Genomic DNA, 20295 nt, shown 5'->3' with positions numbered 1-20295 from the left:
TTGGTTTGCTTTAGCTCCTCGCCCTGCATCAGACTGAAAATACAACTTTCTCCTTCTGGTCTTCTGTTAGGACCAGTACAACTTAGCCTTTGACCCTAAACAAATGCCCAAAGAGAAAGGCTTCCGTCTTTTGGTACATAGCTGGGAAGACTAGCGGGCAACCAAAGGTTAAGGACAGCCAATTTAATGGGCATTTACCCACAGCACTCCAACGAGGAGGGAGAGAAGAACTTTAATGGAAAAAGGCAGCAAAGTTGTAACACACTCAGGCTCTCTCTGACATCATCTACATAAAAAGGAGATGCTTAAAGATTATCTACATAGCTTTTGCAAAAATGAGGAAGGTTGTTCTGAAGGCTGGAGCTTATCCATTTAAATTTGTGGCTCATTGTGAAGGGTACTGCTTCTTGTCGTGCATGAGGTGACCAATAGATAAAGCATTATTTGTTTGTTTAGAACTGACTTGGGATCTTAAATATGTTCTTACCACATCTGCCAAGGCTTTCTGCTCACAGGAGCCCTCAGATCTTCTAGAACAATGTAAAATGAGTGTTCTGTCCTCAGAGGGCATTTAATTAACATTTGTTGAACTTGACTGACCCAAGTAACCCATTACTACCATGAGTCTAGGTTGAATGTGTGATGCGATTTAATTAGAAAACAGGTATAAGTGCTTCTATTTCTTTCTGATTGCTTTTCTTTTGAAGTAGCAATGTTTCAGTGCTAAAAAAAAAAAAAAAAAAGTGAAAATACAGCCCACCCAGTAAATTCTGCAATATTTTATTAGGTGAGATGTGGTGGCTTTCCTTTTGGAGGCCATCCAAATTCAGAAAATCTCAGACATGAGGAGGACAGAGGGCTTCCCCATTCTCCTTTTGGCCTAGTTTCTACCAAATGTGGGTGGCATGTAGTCAGTCTCCAAATGGCTGGCTTCTTGTTCTCCAGGCACAACCCCCTCTGTCCAAACTCTCCAATGGCACTCTGCCTGCCCTAGGTTGGGTGGAAAACCAAAACCAACAGCAAACACAAGTCACCCAGCTAGAGAAGCAACATTTCTCTATGTTGAGAATCATGCCCTTACTCCTACCCAGCTACAAGGAGGAAAGGGTCTAAGACTTGGCATTCCTATCAGCTCCAAGTGTTAACATGCCAAGAAAACAAAGAATGGTCTAGTGCCAGAGATCACCTCCAATGATGAAGGCATTCTGAGAATTTTGGTCAAAGAATGAAGACAGGGAAAGAGGAAAAACCACACAATTCCAGTGACCTAAAAGCTGTTTTTTGCCATAACAATTCTCTTCCTAAAAGCATATGGATTATAAATGTTCCCAAATGAACCACAGAGAACATGTGCAATATGGAATTTTAAATACAGGAGCTTCCAGTTTGTGTTCTTGACTGACGAAAGTAGAGTGTGAACAAGAGAAAATGACATCTGTACTTTTTAGTTGAAACAAGAGGAATGTAAACAATAAAAAGATTTCCCTGGCTTTTTCAGATTTGTTTTGTGCTATTCTTCCTTGAACCAATAAAACCATCAAGAAAGGGGGTTTCTTAAAAACAAAAGGAAAAAAAAATCCAAGATGCAAAATGTCCAGGAGATTGTTGGATCTTTTGTTTTCCCTGACAGCAGCTTTTCCTCAGACACCAAGATGAAGAACTTCCAGGGATACCACCCTCAAAGCAAACCACTGCTTTATTCATCATGAAAGCTTGATTCAAAAGCAGAATGCACTCACCTCAATTTTCCAGATGTTTAGATTAGAAAGCAGATCCCAAGAGAAATTTCCATTCTTATCCACTCCGCTGAACCCAAAGCCAGCTGCATTATTCACTGCGTCAGCTATAGTTATTAACACAATACATTAGGTTATGGAGCAAAAGCATGTTGACATTTTACAAAACACTAAATATCTGTCTAACTTCAAGATGGAGAGATAGGCAGTAACTTCCTTGGAAAAGAAGCCAAAAAAATTTAAAGCACAAGGTACTTTACACAGAACATATTTGGCTGTTTGGTGACCCTGATTTTTATTCATCGATTCTCTAAGACTTACCGAGCACCTGCTGAGAAAGAGGAAACGTGCTGGGTGCTCAAGGAGTGAATAAAAAAGAAAACTAAAGAGAAATGAAGCAATGCATCGTAAAACCTTCAAAGCAAAAGGAATGTTTGGGGACCATTTGTTTTTTTTTGTTTTGGAAGTTTTAAGCCAGTTTTTAAAATCAGTACTTTCTAAATGGAAACAACTTGATCAAAAATCTGTCTTAGAATGTTCAGACCCAGTAAAACAAAGTTTAGTGAGAAAAAAAGGAGAAATGAAGAACCAAAAAAGAAGAAATAAACAATAGAATTTTAGTGATCAACATGAGACGAAGGGAGAAAGAGAAAGGGGTAAAAAATACACCTAAGTTCCAAAGGTGCAACCAGAAGAAACCAGGAATGAGTAGGGAAATAAGACCGGTGGATCAAGGATGGCAGAGCATGCACAGACAGACCACATTAAACTGGAGCTCATTCTGACATGTTAGGCATGACATTCCAGTAGGATATCATCTGGAGCTGCCAAGGATGCAGTTGGAAAAGTAAGATTAGAACTAAAGGAAAAGAACAGAGCTAGAGCTAAAATTTGGAGCCAACTGCAGTAAAAGCCACACACTGATGCAATCATCAAAGTCACAAGCTACTAAAAAAACCTCTTCAAGCTATCCTACCTATATGATCATTCTTAAAAGTTCCTCTTTCCATCTTTATTTCACTCCATTTAACTGCAAGAAAATGTCCCCCTGCTATGAATATTTCATTTCTAATCAATTCCTTAATGAAATATTTTGGTAATCAAATACAGACCTAATGAACTCAACATACACTTATGATTAGCCAAGAAGTAAACTTTCTCTTTTCTTTTATTTTCAGTTAATTCTGCTAGAATATTTTCTTTAAAATTAATTAACTAATCAAATTCATTAAATCACAGCACTATAAAATCTTAAGATCTAGAAGAGATCTTACAGAAATCTTTCTTTCCTGTAGCTGTTATCAATTCTGTTTCTGGAAGATTTCAAGTCAATTCGAGATGGACTTCTGAAGGCCTACTCTAAGGAAAAACAACCTGTTCTATGTTTGCCTAATTTGTTTTTGGCACAGTTGATGATTTACTATTGCTTATCTTAGGTTTGGCGTCATTGTAAAAATATCTGGTTTCTTTTAGAAGAAAGGATGAAAAGTACTAGCCCTGCTAGGTTCATTTTCCCAAGCAGACCAGAAAGATACTCAGTGGAAAAGAAAAAGAGAAGGAAAACAATGGTGTTCCAGTAAGAAACTAATGGTTTTAAATGTGTGGGAACAAATTTGTGAGTGACAGAAGATAAATTAGGAGAAAGGCCCCTGAGGTCTCCGTTGACAACTAAAACAGGGCTAGGCTAACCCCGGCTATGACCAACATCACAATTCCTAAATCCCTTCTCCCATCTCACTCACATATGGCCCACCTGGTCGGACACAAAGGAAGAGAATAATAACAACCATATTCTTTCTGGTCCTTACCGTCTTTCCAGGATTCTATAAAGCACTTTACAAGCATTTGTCATTTAATCTTCACAGTGATGTTAGATGATGGTTAAGAATTAGCTCTGGAGGCGGAAGTACTGAGTTATACCTCCACTGGGCAACATACTAAATGCATGGCCTTGGGAAGACAGATTTAACCTCTGGAAAGCTGGGTAAAATGGTGATAATAATGGTGCCTATTTTAAATGACTGTTAAAAGGATTAAATGAAATTAAATAAATATGTATAAAGTGCATATAGCACAGTGCCCAGGCCAAGCCAGCACTAATGAAATGTTAGCTGTAATTATTATTACTGCCCCATCTTGTTCTCATATCTTAGAGACGTTAAGTCAACATTCAGATCACACAGGTGGTAAACAGAGCCAGAACGTGGACACCAGCACTCTGATTCTACAACTTGAGTGCCTCAGAGTCACTCTGAAAGATAAATGATGAAGGATCAGAACAACTGACAGATTATGTCCTCTAAGAACCTCTGCATTCAGGCAATGTCAGAATTCATTGCCCATCATAGCACATTCCATGTGGCTCCTGAAACAAGGCTTAGTTTTGCCTCAGAACAGGTAAAAGCTCCAAGTTCACCAGTCCAAAACTAGTTTTATTTATAAAATGCATGCCTCTAACATATGATTATGGATAAATTAATTTGTAATCTATATTTTGGAGTTTGTGATCTTTAGAACACAGACTGGGCTAAAGTTCAATCTCACTGATGAGTACTAATTAGCAGGGTGAAAATAAGCAGAATTGTACACTAAGTCCAAAGAAAATAGTTTTATCATTTCAATATAAACAGTAACTAGAAGTAGGCTAACATAGTGCAGCTCAGCTGAGATTCATCAAGAGGTCTTCTTTAAGGATTAAATTTATAACCATGTATAATTACTACATCAATTATACATAAATGGTGTTTTAAAGAGCTGGATAAACAATTATTTGGTTAAGCAGTTTAAATACTCCCTATTATACTAATCATTGCTTCTTTATTCATAAATAATACAAAGGTTAATTTCAGACCAGCCCATGCAATCTAAACTGTAACATACTTCAAATTGAGGCCATGCAAATTAATGAAGTGTCTCTACTGAAGCTACCCCTCCCCCTGCCCCCAAAAAAAAGATAAAGAAAGAAAAAAGAAAGGAAAAAGAGCCAACTCCACAAAGAAAGCTATCTGCAGAAAGGATTACCTCCACAGTCCAAATATCTGGGGGTACTCCCAAAAGGACAGAATGACTCCAGGCACCCCCTGTTCCCTATACCACCTCCCCACCCAGATCCCAGCCAGCACAACCCACCTCGTGTCAGACTTTCCCTAGGAGGCCAGGGAATGACCTTTCTTTCCTCCTTAAACCAGGAGCTGATTTAGTCCAGAAGCCAGCCCTTATGCCCTGGGATATAGAATATGGGGGTGGGAAGGATAGAGAGAGGGGGAGAGAAAAGGAGAGTAAGTGAGGAAGAAGGAGGTAGGAAAAGGGAGGGAGATCTCTCTCTCTTTCTTGTAAACACACACACACTCAGGTTACAGCAAAGTGAAAATATTAATTATTTAACATGAAAAAATATGCAGTGTTCCAAGCAGGATTATAACCATAGTAAGTATAATGCCTATCCACTAAAGAAATCAACATTTTTAAATACTAAAGCAACTGCAGAAAAAAGAATAAGATCAAAGGAGTCTTTTGAAGCCTTCCCCAGTGACCAGTCCATATTCCTCATTTCCTCTGTATTCCTACCACTAGGAAGGCTCTGGCTGCTGTACAGACTGGTGGACATGTCTGTGTGCTCTAGAGTGTCACATCCTCGAAAGCAGAGATGATGTCTTATTCATCTCTGAATTGCTCAGAGCACAGAACCTGGTACTCAACAAAAACTCCTTGGTTTGATCTGAATGTGCCCAGAAACAGTATTTCCCACACTGCAAATTTTACACTGCAAATTTTAGAAAAACTCTAATTCACATCTCTCTGGCCAAGTGTTATATAAATACTGCATTAGCCTGAACATGTCCATAAACATTTTGGCCCTTAAAAATAATTTGGCAGTTGCAAACTTTATATTGATGCTTAAAACTTGAAGCATGAACTGAGAGAAGAGGAACTCAAGCAATTAAGTGCTATGCCCTCATTGAAGAAGTATGGGCTAAACACCGGGAACTAAGTTTAATAATCTATTTGACTTAATAAACCAAACGTTGCCCTCTGACATCAACACCAGGTCACCTTCAGCTAAGATGTTAAATTCCCATTCCTAAAAGGGCTCCAAATATAAAACAGATTTGGCTGTGGTGCCTGATCAAAATCCTTCGCCATTCTTAGTAAATAAATAGAAAGGTTTGTGACTCAATTTAGTAAATCTTTAAACTCCTCCAGTCTAAAAAAAAATGTTTGAAAGGAAAGAGATAAAAGCTTAATATTGACCAAGTTACTCCATAGGAAAAAAAAAAAGAATGATAAATCCAAATAAGTTGAACTTTCCACCTTAGAAAAACAAAATCACTTGAAGCCAGTTTCTCTCTAAGACTTAAAGTTTAATCAACAGTTTCTTAAAGAAGTATAAGCTAAATTAGCATGTGTGTTGGTAAAGTTAATTCAGGCTGTATCCTGCATTACATACCACCCAGAAAAAATAAGAAAGCCAGATCATTCTGGAATTTTTCCCTAACCTTCCATTGCACTAAATGGCTAAGTTTGACTTGTAGAAGTAGAAGTTTCCAAGTTTTGACATCTGTTATTAACACTAGGTTTAACAACAGCCAGAATTGTTTTCTCCTCATAAAGGATAACTGAGTTTATGGAGGGTGGGAGAAAGGAGTACTGAAAAGTAAAAAATGGCCCTCGGCTCAAATGCCTTCTCTGATGCAATGGACTTGTTTGGATTAGGCGGTCCAAAATGTTATTCTGGCTAAGCCATCCAAGCAATTTTTTTTTTTTTTTTTTTTTTTGCCCAATTCATTTAGGGCCACTCCATCACTTACCTAATGTCCATGCAAAGTAATACTTGGGCTTTGAAGCTTGCATGACAATATATAAGTAGCAGAGTCGTGTCAGAAAGTTTGCTTTATGGATAAACCAGTCATCAACAAGACAGGTGACAGGGAAGGTCTTCGTGAGCGTCAAAAACAAAAGGAGAGACACCAAGGTGAGGCATAACTTGTGTATCACAGCTCCCTAAAAATGGGGTGAAAAACAGTGTCACCATTCAGAAGACTCAGCCATGAAGAAAACGATTTTGACAAGCGCACATTAAGAACCAGGTTGTTTCAATAACTGCTTTGGCATTATTCCCTAGAAGGAGTGGTCACAGGCTTTCTACCTTGAGACTCAACTGTGATGATGGGGATAGCTGCTAGATTTAGACAGAGACTATAGCACTGATGCTTGAGTACTGAATGCCTCCAGAATGGAAGGGAACTTTCACCAGCAAAATCTACCGACAACAAAGGTTAGGTGGTTTTATTATCAAAAACATAAGAGAAATGGATAACATTGGGCGGGGGTGGGGGGGGTGGGGGTGTGCAATTTTCCATCGGAAAAAAATAACTGTTTTCCTTCTACTTTGGTAGCCAGCAGAACTAAGGAAATTAAGCTTGAATTGCTAGCAAGGAGAACAGAGGCCTAATTATAAAGAATTCTGTGCAAGGAATAATTAAATACATGAGCCAGTACCTGAGCCAGTAACAGAAAGCTTTAGAAAGCCTTCCAGGATGGTCTAGATGTATATAGCCTGCTCTGGGGCAAGAGAGGTGCTGACCTGTTAAATTCCTTATGACAAAGTGATTTTGCCCAGTTTCCCTGTCTGCTTTTATTGCCAGACATTCAACAGCATTATAATTTCACTTTTATAAAAATGGACCACTTTTATCTGTAATATGAGGATAACAAGAGTACCTGCCTCAGAGGGTGGCTTGGGGTATAAATGAATGAGTATTTATAATATGCTGACATCAGTGCTGGCACAGAAGTGAAGGCTCACCAAAATTATGATCCGCCAAAATTATGACTACACATTAAACAGGCACCAGCTCCTGGATGCCAGCCCACTCACATCGTCGTGTTTTTAGCCAAAACACAATCAATTAGACCTCTACACTTACCCCATGCACCAAAACACAAGAGTCATCTTTCAGAAAGATGTTTAGACTCTCTGACAAAATTATCTTCTTTAAAAAAGCATGTGAAATGCAAAAGCTACAATGACATAACTGCCTGGAAACACATGCGTTAACTTCACTCCTGACTGCTTCCTCAATTATTTCAATAAACCAGATGAAACCAAGACACTTGACCAGCCCATAAATTGCTGATGTCCCTGACTGTGTTGCAACCATCCAAAAAATTCACATCTAATTAAATAAATCAGTTAAACTTTCAGATACTTAATTCATATTTTCACCTAGAAGGATTTATGAAGTATTTAACTCAAAATGTCCCCTATTTTTCTCCCTTTTTCAATTTTCACGTTTCCCTGAACAAAAATTAAAAGTTTCCGTGAAATGTAGGCTAGCTGATCTGAGTAAATTTAGCGTATTTGTAAAAATCAATAAGTTATCCAAACCTGGACTAATTTGAGGTTGATAAAATTCAGGTTAAAATTAAAATATTATTTTAAAAAGTCATCTTAAACTCTCTCCAAATAATGAAACTGAGATTCTGACATGCCAGTATACAACTGGTTTCTCTGGCAATAAAAAGCACTTTTATTCTGTCTTCCACCCCCTCTACTCTACCACGTTTCATTACATATGGTCCTTTCGCTATACTTGAATTTCAGTTCATAAAGATCAAATGCCTACAATATTTCAATCTGCTAACTAGCACAGTGCTCAGCACATCTATAGGCACTAAATATCTCCTGATACACTGATGAACTGATTGCTTTAATAATCCTGCTCAATGAGCTCCTCTATAAAATAAACACCCATTGCCCCAACACAGAGAACTGTGGCAAATAAATACCAATGCCAGTATTTTAAGCAAACGAGTAAAGAAAGTTATTGGCCAAGCTTTCCAGTAAACTGTTTGGCTTTTTGATTAGAACAATTATTGGTGAGAGTCAGCCCTGGCAGCAAAACCATATTCTCTGGACTTGGTGGGCAAACACTTGGCACAAAAACTCACAGTGGGAGAAGGATCTGGCAGGCCGTGGAAACCCTCTGGCTTCCAGTTCACTTCCAACAACTTCATGTGTGTATGTCTTCCTTCAATAAAGGCGAGGTAGTCCTTAAAATTGTTACAAGGGCCAGCTATTATACTCATGAAATTGAGAAGGTAGCTTAAGTATTCCAACAAGGAGGGTTTCACTCTGTGAAAAGAAACAAAGTACGATGTTGGAAATTCTTCACTCTGATTTTCCTTCAGTATTTGCAAAGGGGCAAACTGTAAACACAGGTGTTATCTTTGTAGATTATTGTATGTGATACGACCTTTCCTTGCTCTGTTTCTTTAAACATGCTTAATAGAGAAATCATGTTGAAAGGAAAATTTATTGAGGTGGGTGGTCCATAGAAGACCCCATCTATAAACACTCTGAGTGGGGTCCACTGCAAAGGAGGCTCTGGCTGGAAATGTGCTCTCCTCACCTATCTCATCTGCCTACGGGAGAAAATGAAGGTAATAAACACAAGGCAGGGTGGGATGCTTTGAAATGGGAAAGCTCCCTCTGGGCTGCCAAAATAAATTGAAAACAAATGATGAGTAGAACCAGTTTCAACTTGAAGAGGCCACATGAAACTACCACAATAATAGTCTCTCATCTGGTTTGGCATTCAGGCACAGGTCCTGAGCAATAGACTAGGGTAGTGGCAGGAAAAAAATTCTGTACACAACAGTTCTGGGTAGTGTGTTAACGGCATTTTAGGTTTGTTCTTCTAGAGGGATGGAATTATATGGAAAGGCTTCCTAAAACGCATTTTTAAACTGTCGCTAGAATTATGCCCTGTATCATTTATACCCCAAAGATTCTTCCAAGTCCCAGTTAATTCCCTGATGAAGTATCCAAGTTCCTCTAAAAGTTAGGGTTCTCCCTTACATATCCCAGGGATTTCCTACTGCTCTCCGGTCACACCCCGTCCCCAATATGCTACCCCACAACCAATTTTCATTCCCATACAAATGTTACTGTCCTTCTCTACATTGCTCTCTTCCTCTTTAATTTACACGTGAAGCTGGCCCTCCTATTCCCCAGACTGCTCTCTCTCTCTCCAGCCCTAGTTCCTATCTTTATGCATTCTGGCATTTCATCACACACTGACATGCATTAATAATTAACTGTTTCTTGAACCACCTGCCCCAGACACATGCCTTGTATTTTAAAATATGGGCCCAATAAAAAAGTTCTGGAAATAGCATAACAACCCCAATGAAGGAGAATCTTGCAGAACTAGCAAAATTACAGATCAATAACTCTCTGATCTAGCAATCTCACCTCTGGGAATCTATACCTAAACACTTAAAATGTCCTAGGTTCATGGTTATTTATTGCTTACTGCTTGTAAAAGCCAAGACTGGTAGACAACTCAAGTGTCCATCAATAACAGATGAGTTAAATAAATGATATTACATCCACATATTGGAATTAATATGCAGATATAAAAAATGAGGATGAAGGCTAGATACTGACATGAAAAGATCTTGAGACTATATTATTAGCTTACCTTATGGCAAGTTGATGTTGCTCAGGAGACAGGTCTTCAGCTCTTCGACCCAATCCTATGAGAAAGAAAAAATGTAGTAAGAACATGTTTGAAGTCAAGTAGATTACTAATCCTAACAGTCTTTTCAAAGTCATTTGAAAAACTAATTTATTTTTTGCTTTCATAAGCCATAAAGAGCACCTGATTTCCATTTTTTTAAAAAAATGCCCTGGATCAAAGAAACTACACATAAGTACAAGCAGGAGGGGGAAAGTCGCTATAGATTTGTATGAAAAGCAAAGAATTCAGAGGTTACTCCTGTTTAATTCACACAGTGTGGGATGGATTCCAGAGGGCACACCACATCTCCTCTGTGAGGCACTTCCTCAGCTCTTTGTTTTTGTTGCTACTTTAGAGAAATGAGCTTGCCTTTCACAGCCTGCACAAGTTCAAATATGTTCCTGATTATGCCAGACACAAACATCAAGTAGAAGCTGAGAACATGAGTGAGGGGTGTAAAGGGGGAAAGAATAGGGAACTTTCCTCTTTCAAAAAGAAAAGAGGAAAGGTAACCCTGAATACAGGGAGAACATAAAAGCATTATCAGGGGATTTTCATTTTTCATTTTACACTTACCCATGCCAGGAAAACTACCAACCAAATCACATCTGTGCTTCATATAAATTCTTATGTTCATTTACAGGCAATGAAACCGAAGTGTTATCCTATAAAGCAACAAGTCAACTCTGAATCTGTGTATTTAGCTAAGACTCATAAAGATCACCAATCATGAAGGCAATTCAAAAATGTGTCTTACAAAGGTGATGGTAGCATATTATTGTGAGAATACTAACAGTGTTGAATGGTGTGTGAATGTGGTGGAAAAGGGAAGCTTAGAGTTATGTATGTCACCAGAAGGAAAGTTAGATGTTAAAAGATGGGAATGCATAAAACAGTGAATCTTGTGGTGGACAATGTCCATGATTAACTGTACAAATATTAGAAATCTCTTCCATGAACTAGAACAAACGTATGACACTATAACTAGAAGTTAATAATAGAGGGGAATAGGGAAAAAATATACCTATTGCAAACTACGTACTATAGCGAGTAGTATTCTAACATTCTCTCATCAACAATAACAAATGTACTATATCAATACTGAGTCAACAATGGAGGGGGGCTAATTAGGGATATGGGAGGATTTGAGTTTTCTTTTTTGTTTTTATTTCTTTTCTGGAGTAATGAAAATGTTCTAAAATTTGAAAAAAAATTGTGATGATGGATGTGCAGCAGTATGATGGTACCATGGGTAACTGATTGTGTACTTTGGCTGATTGTATGGTATGTGAACAATTTCAATAAAATTGAATTAAAAAAATGTGTCTTAGAGAAGGTGGAGTGTTTCTGGAATTTATTTGTTCTTCTCACACATAAGAAAAAAAGAAAAAGGCAAATAAACATCTTGCTGTATGTAAGGGATCTTCCATGAAATACGGTAAACTAGGAATGTTTATAAAAGCAAGTCAAGGCAAAAAGCCTGTGGTTAAAAACAAAAACAAAAAAACTAGAAGCAATATTAAAAAAAAAAAAAAAAATCACACCCATTTTATTTAAAGATCTCACCATAAATAGTACATCTCTGGCAATCCCAGATACTAAATTGATTTTAGCTGTTGGTTTATGTTACTAATGTTTGCCTATAAAACTACCAAGAGGATTCAGGAATAAATACAGTGACCAACTCATCCTATTTTGCCCGAAACTTCCTCAGTGTTAGCGCTGTAAATTCCACATCCTGGAAAACTCAGATCCAAGCAAACTAGGACAATGTATCTCCCTAAAAGACTCCATCCTTGGGATAAAATTACTCAGTTCTAGTATGAATACACTGGGTCAAAATGAAATTAAATCAGCTCCCAAGCTTTAAGGAAAAACAAGAAAACTAGTGGGCAGAGACTGTAAATCTTCTCAGCCTGCCAACACTCATAGAAATTTCAACAGTCAAAAATCATTTGCTGGAGCAGTACAATTCCGTAGAATACACTTCCACTAATTGTGCCTGGCAACTCTTTTATTTTTACTGTGTTATATATTTACTTTGTTTATACATTGACCTTTATATATTATATAGAAATTGTAATTATAGAGGTTTCTTCATTCTCAGGCATGATTTATTACTGAGATGTGGGAACACTTTTCTATGACATGAGATTTCAAATACAAAATTTACTATGGAGAAGCTTTCAGGGACAGTTGTTAAATTATTCTATAAAGTGAATTCACATCTCTTAAATTATAGCCCTTCAGGTTACATTTAAATTTTCTTAATAGTTTTATTTTAAAGAATATTTGAGCAAATATTTTTTTAGCTGATAAAAGGCCTAGTAATAGTGAGGGAGGGGAAGAGCACTGCAAAACTCCCAAAGTAGATGATTAGGATCATTCTATTTCAAATGTAAATGCTTTTCTTCATCTAGTTTTGGAATAAAGTCTAGATGGATTTGTTTAAGGTAAGTTAATTATTTTTGCAGGACTAACCACGTGATTATTGTATATATGCACCCCCCCCCAAAAAAAAAACAAAAAAACTAAAGGGAATATTCTAAAAATAGTGATTTACCTTCATACACTCCTTCTCCATTTGTGTATATCCAACATTCCTTCTTGACAATGACTACCACCTCTGCATAACTATATTTGCATTCTCCTAAGTGTGACACCACTGATGGCAACTGATCTACTGGCTCTTGCTATTCTAATGCCTTTTTTAAAAATAAAAAAAATGCATTTATTTATTAATTTTTAAGGTTTTTTCTAATGTCTTTTTGACTTACAGTTCATTTTTCTGGATGATTTGCTTGGCACTCACTTAATTTTTAACCACTAACATCAAGTTAGCTGTGGATTTTTCAAAAACTGTTCTAATTTATAATGCCAACTTTTTTTCCATTAAATACTAATTTCCTGTTGCTAAATGCATCACTTCTTTTTTTTTCCTTTTTTTTGGATTTAAGCAGTTTTATTGATATATAGTGTGACTATACCATCCATCCAAGGTATACAATCAATGGATAATCACAGATTTGTGCTTTCATCACCACAATAAATTTTAGAATATTCTCAATACTCCAAAAAGAAAAACCCCATACCTCTTAGTAGTCACTTAATCCCTCTATATGTCCCCAGTCCTACATAACCTCCAATCTAATTCTGTCTCTATAGATTTATATATACTTAAACAACATTAAAATATTACTGCTAACTACAGCCTATAGTTTGCATTAGATGAGTTTTTTTCCCATATATCACCCCATTAATAACACCTTGTTATGGTGATATTCATTTGTTATGGTTCATGAAAGAATATCCTTTATTTGTACTATTCACCACAGACATCATCCACCACAGGGTTCACTACGTTTTACAGTCCCTTGTTTTACCCTCTAGCTTTCCTTCTAGTAACAGATACAACCTTAAACTTCCCTTTTCAAACTCATTCACACACATTAACTCAGCACTGTTAACTATACTCACAGTAATATGCTACCATCATTTCTATCCATTTCCAAACATTTACAGTCAAGCATCAGCTCCCCATTTTCTTCCCCCATTCTGTCTCCTGGTAACTTATATTCTAGATTCTAACTCTCTGAGTTTGCTTATTATAATTAGTCCATATCAGTGAAATCATACAATATTTGTTCTTCTGTGTCTGGCTTATTTCACTTAACATAGTGTCCTCCAGGTTCATCCATGTTGTCTTGTGCTTCAGGACTTCATTGCTTCTTACTGCTGAGTAATACTTTACCATATGTAGTCACCACATTTTACTTATCCGTTTGGTGGCTGATAGACACCTGGGCCACTTCCAACTTTTGGCAACTGTGAATAACGAACATCACTTTGAACATCAGTGTGCAAATGTCTCTGCACACTCTTGCTTTCAGTTCATCTGGGTATATACCTAGAAGAGGGATTGCCAAATCATTTGGCAATTCCACACTTAGCTTCCTGAGGAACCACCAAACTGTCTTCCACAGCAGCTGCACCATTTTACATTCCCACCAGCAGTGAATGAGTGCTCCTCTTTCTCCACAACCTCTCCAACACTAGTAGTCTTCTGTTTGCTTAAGAATGGCCATTCTAGTAGGAGTGAAATGATATTTCACTATTCCTTTGATTTGCATTTCTCTAATACCTAGTGATGTTGAGCATCCTTTCATCTCCTTTTTGGTCATTTGTATTTCCTCTTTGGAAAAAGGCCTATTCATGTCTTTTGCCCATTTTTTGAATTGGGTTGTCTTTTCACTGTTGAGTTGAAGAATTTCTTCATATATTCTGGCTCTTAAACCCTTATTGGATATGTGGTTTCCAAAAATTTTCTCCAATTCTATAGGTTGTCTTTTTTACTTTCATGATGAAGTCCTTTGTTGCACAGAAGTTTTTAATGTGGATGAAGTCCCATTTATTTTTTCTTTTGTTGCTTATTCTTTGGGTGTAAAGTCTAAGAAACCTTACCTAATGCAAGATCCTGAAGATGCTTCCCTATATTTTCTTCTAGGAATTTGACAGTACTGGTTCTTATATTTAGGTCTTTAATTCAATTTGAGTTCATTTGTAAATATGTTATGAGATAGGGGTTCCCCATCATTCTTTTGCATATGGATATCCAGTTCTCCCAGCACCACTGTTGAAGAGACTATTCTGTCCCAATTGAATGGACTTGACATTCTTGTCAAAAATCAACTGGTCATAGATGTGAGGGTCTATTTCTGAAATCTCAATTCTATTCCATTGGTCTATGTATCTATCCTTATGACAACAGCATGCTGTTTTGACCACTGTAGCTTTATAATATGCTTTAAAGTCAGGAAGTGTGAATTCTCCAAGCTCATTCTTCTTTTTCAAGATATTTTTGGCTATTCAGGGAACACTTATCCTTCCAAACAAATTTGATAATGGCTTTCCCAATTCTGCAAAGTAGGCTGTTGGAATTTTTATGAGGATTATGTTGAATCTGTAAATCAATTAGGATTTTCAGACGATATTTAGTCTTTGAATCCATGAATGTGGAGTGTCCTTCCATTTATTTAGGTCTTCTTTGATTTCTTTTAGCAATGTTCTGTAGTTTTCTGTGTACACATGTTTCACATCTTTAATTAAGTTTACTCCTAGAGGAGAAAGCCACAGGAAGAAAGAAGCTGAAACAGAATCTAGAAGAGAAGGAAAAGACCAGAAGATGCTGCCATATGCCCTACCATTTGACAGAGGAACCCAGGATCACTGGCAGCCGGCCCCAGAACATCACAGTCTTTGACGAGAAAGCACCATCTCAATGATGTCTTGACTTAGACATTTTCTCAGCCTCCAAATTTGGATCTGAGTTACCATACAAGGGAATTCTAATAAGATCAACAGCTGACTTCTCAGAATATCTTTAAATCCAGAGAAAGGGAAGGGATGCCCTCTCCTCTGCTACATGTGGCAACAGTGACAATAGAGTACAAAGAGAATATCCCCAGCAAACCTATCCACATGGACATTAGTATCAAGAGATGAGGGATGATATAAAAAGAGATAAAGGACAAAACGGTAATCAGCCTGATGGTATCAAGATCCAGGAAAAAGAAAAAGATACAGTTTGTATTAAAAAGTCTACTGGGTTCCTTTTAGATAAAGTCATACAGACCTATGAAAACTCATAATGTATGATAAATTTGGATCCTTTGGGCAACTGATGATAGTGTTGGAAGCACAGAACTGTGATTGGGGAAGCAACGTCTTACTCAGACCAAAGTAGAAGGGAGAAGAAGGTGCTATATGTGACAACCTGAACTTTCTTGCTTACCATGAGCCTGCACCTCCCCTCAGCCACTGCAACGTGCATTCTCACCATCAAGCTTAACTCCTGCACAATCACCCCTCAGACTTCCATCTGGTGACTTCTTCCCAGCATCAACCTTCCACTGATGCTCATTATGACCTGCATTTCCCAGGATGCAAATATTGGCTCAAATCTTGTTTGGGTTAGAAACCTCTAAGGAACCTCTTTCCCTCTCAGAACCCAAGCTCTCCTTAGACGGGAGGAAGGGTCTCATCAAAAGCTAAGTCAGAGATGAGCAGGAAGAATGAGAATCTGAAATCTAAACATGCCCACCAATGTGGGGCATGAATGAGTCATGGTTCAACATACTGGGGAAAAGCACATTTAGATTAGACAAACTGCTCCATCTTCTAGAGGGTCTGGTGATGGTCATGAGGTTCAGGTACTAAACAGTCACTTTATTAAAAAGGTAAATGCAAGAGAATCCTGGACTGAGCATATGCAGTGAATCTGGCAGGCAGCAGCCCCAGTGATGGGATCAGGGGCCAGGCATGGGGATCAAGGGCAAGAAGGGCTTCAGAAGCACAGAAATTGATCAACGCAAGACTCAGAATCCTAGGCTTGTGGATCTGGGTTACCAAGCAAGTAAAAAAGGCAAACATAAAAGCCAAGTACACTTTAAGACAGGGTTCTGGTCACAAGGATGGAGACCATTTAGAAAAAAGAGAGCTTAATACCAAAAGTATCCCAGATGGGAAGAGTTAATGTTGATTTATTAGATTTACTGGAATTCATCAATGTCCCACTGACAGTGGGCACTCTGAGTTTTGGTTGGGGCCTAATCCACATTTTGGGATTCAGCCAAAATAGTAGAGGGAAGATATCTGGAACCAGAAACCAAACAAATCACACATGGTGGTACTTCTTAAGGCCTACCGATTGTAACTGGTTGTCAAGAGTCTTTGCATCCCCAGGGAAAAGGACATCGTTTCATTAAACTAATATCAATAACAGTAACAATAATAATGTGAAACATTACAACTTAACAGCTGAGAGGCAGGGCAAGATGGCGGACTGGTGAGCTGTACGTTTTAGTTACTCCTCCAGGAAAGTAGGTAGAAAGCCAGGAACTGCGTGGACTGGACACCACAGAGCAATCTGACTTTGGGCATACTTCATACAACACTCATGAAAACGTGGAACTGCTGAGATCAGCAAAATCTGTAAGTTTTTGCGGCCAGGGTACCCGCGCCCCTCCCTGCCAGGCTCAGTCCCGTGGGAGGAAGGGCTGTCAGCTCCCGGAAGGAGAAGGGAGAACTGCAGTGGCAGCCCTTATCAGAAACTCATTCTACTGATCCAAACTCCAACCATAGATAGACTGAGACCAGACACCAGAGAATCTGAGAGCAGCCAGCCCAGCAGAGAGGAGACAGACATAGAAAAAAACAGCACGAAAAACTCCAAAATAAAAGCGGAGGATTTTTGGAGTTCTGGTGAACATAGAAAGGGGAAGGGCAGAGCTAAGGCCCTCAAGCTCATATGCAAATCCCGAAGAAAAGCTGATCTCTCTGCCCTGTGGACCTTTCCTTAATGGCCCTAATTGCTTTGTCTCTTAGCATTTCAATAACCCATTAGATCTGTGAGGAGGGCCCTTTTTTTTTTTTTTTTTTAATCCTTTTTTCTTTTTCTAAAACAATTACTCTAAGAAGCCCAATACAGAAAGCTTCAAAGACTTGCAATTTGGGCAGGTCAAGACAAGAGCAGAACTAAGAGAGCTCTGAGACAAAAGGCAATAATCCAGTGGCTGAGAAATTTCACTAAACACCACAACTTCCCAAGAAAAGGGGGGTGTCCGCTCCCAGCCATCATCCTGGTGGACAGGAAACACTCCTGCCCATCGCCAGCCCCATAGCCCAGAGCTGCCCCAGACAACCCAGTGTGACGGAAGGGCTTCAAATAACAGGCACACTCCACAAAACTGGGCGTGGACATTAGCCTTCCCTGCAACCTCAGCTGATTGTCCCAGAGTTAGAAAGGTGAAGCAGTGTGAATTAACAAAGCCCCATTCAGCCATCATTTCAGCAGACTCGGAGCCTCCCTACACAGCCCAGCAGCCCAGAACTGCCCTGGGGGGACGACACTCACCTGTGACATAGCACAGTCATCCCTCAACAGAGGACCAGGGGGTGCACAGCCTGGAAGAGGGACCCACTTACAAGTCTCAGGAGCCATACGCCAATACCAAGGACTTGTGGGTCAGTGGCAGAGACAAACTGTGGCAGGACTGAACTGAAGGATTAGACTATTGCAGCAGCTTTAAAACTCCAGGATCACCAGGGAGATTTGATTGTTAGAGCCACCCCCACTCCCTGACTGCCCAGAAACACGCCCCATATACAGGGCGGGCAACACCAACTACACACGCAAGCTTGGTACACCAATTGGACTCCACAAGACTCACTCCTCCACTCACTACAAAGGCAAAGCAGGGGAGAACTGGCTTGTGGAGAACAGGTGGCTCCTGGACGCCACCTGCTGGTTAGTTAGAGAAAGTGTACTCCACGAAGCTGTAGATCTCATAAATTAGAGATAAGGACTTCAATTGGTCTACACATCCTAAAAGACCCTATCAAGTTCACCAAATGCCAAGAGGCCAAAAACAACAGAAAATTATAAAGCATATGAAAAAACCAGAAGATATGGATAACCAAAGCCCAAGCACCCAAATCAAAATATCAGAAGAGACACAGTACCTGGAGCAGCTACTCAAAGAACTAAAGATGAACAATGAGACCATAGTACAGAATACAAACGATATCAAGAAGACCTTAGAAGAGCATAAAGAAGACATTGCAAGACTAAATAAAAAAATAGATGATCTTATGGAAATTAAAGAAACTGTTGACCAAATTAAAAAGATTCTGGACACTCATAGTACAAGACTAGAGGAAGTTGAACAACGAATCAGTGACCTGGAAGATGACAGAACGGAAAATGAAAGCATAAAAGAAAGAATGGGGAAAAAATTGAAAACATCGAAACGGACCTCAGGGATATGATAGATGATATAAAACGTCCTAATATAAGACTCATTGGTGTTCCAGAAGGGGAAGAAAAGGGTAAAGGTCTAGGAAGAGTATTCAAAGAAATTGTTGGGGAAAACTTCCCAAATCTTCTAAACAACATAAATACACAAATCATAAATGCTCAGCGAACTCCAAATAGAATAAATCCAAATAAACCCACTCCGAGACATAGTCTGATCACATTGTCAAACACGGAAGAGAAGGAGCAAGTTCTGAAAGCAGCAAGAGAAAAGCAATTCACCACATACAAAGGAAACAGCATAAGACTAAGTAGTGACTACTCAGCAGCCACTATGGAGGCAAGAAGGCAGTGGCATGATATATTTAAAATTCTGAGTGAGAAAAATTTCCAACCAAGAATACTTTATCCAGCAAAGCTCTCCTTCAAATTTGAGGGAGAGATTAAATTTTTCACAGACAAACAAATGCTGAGAGAATTTGCTAACAAGAGACCTGCCCTACTGGACTAAAGGGAGCCCTACAGACAGAGAAACAAAGAACAAAGAAAGGACAGAGAGACCTGGAGAAAGGTTCAATACTAAAGAGATTCAGTATGGGTACAATAAAGGATATGAATAGACAGAGGGGAAAAATATATATGACAAACATAAACCAAAGGATAAGATGGCTGATTCAAGAAATGCCTTCACGGTTATAACGTTGAATGTAAATGGATTAAACTCCCCAATTAAAAGATATAGATTCGCAGAATGGATCAAAAAAAAATGAACCATCAATATGTTACATACAAGAGACTCATCTTACACAGGGACACAAAGAAACTGAAAGTGAAAGGATAGAAAAAAATATATCATGCAAGCTACAGCCAAAAGAAAGCAGGTGTAGCAATATTAATCTCAGATAAAATAGACTTTAAATGCAGGGATGCTTTGAGAAACAAAGAAGGCCACTACATACTAATAAAAGGGGCAATTCAGCAAGAAGTAATAACAATCGTAAATGTCTATGCACCCAATCAAGGTGCCACAAAATACATGAGAGAAACACTGGCAAAACTAAAGGAAGCAATTGATGTTTCCACAATAATTGTGGGAGACTTCAACACATCACTCTCTCCTATAGATAGATCAACCAGACAGAGGACCAATAAGGAAACTGAAAACCTAAACAATCTGATAAATGAATTAGATTTAACAGACATATACAGAACATTACATCCC

The 20295-nt window shown here is 38.5% G+C and overlaps 1 protein-coding gene across 7 annotated transcripts in view; it reads right to left on the bottom strand.

The window, feature by feature from the left end:
* The window catches only part of MBOAT1 (membrane bound O-acyltransferase domain containing 1), a 200429-nt gene that overhangs the window by 91692 nt on the left and 88442 nt on the right, over positions 1-20295 (bottom strand). For all 7 annotated transcript variants that reach the window (XM_037843797.1, XM_037843796.1, XM_037843801.1 and 4 more), the window contains exons 6-9: positions 10223-10277; positions 8688-8871; positions 6545-6737; positions 1740-1843 (exon numbers count right to left, since the gene is read on the bottom strand). In XM_037843797.1, the coding sequence (XP_037699725.1) occupies positions 1740-1843; positions 6545-6737; positions 8688-8871; positions 10223-10277 (536 nt within the window). The remainder of the gene's footprint in view (positions 1-1739; positions 1844-6544; positions 6738-8687; positions 8872-10222; positions 10278-20295) is intronic.

This window comes from Choloepus didactylus, chromosome 7 (assembly GCF_015220235.1).
Source record: "Choloepus didactylus isolate mChoDid1 chromosome 7, mChoDid1.pri, whole genome shotgun sequence".
NCBI lineage: Eukaryota > Metazoa > Chordata > Mammalia > Pilosa > Megalonychidae > Choloepus > Choloepus didactylus.
This window is presented reverse-complemented; position numbering and strand designations above follow the sequence as displayed.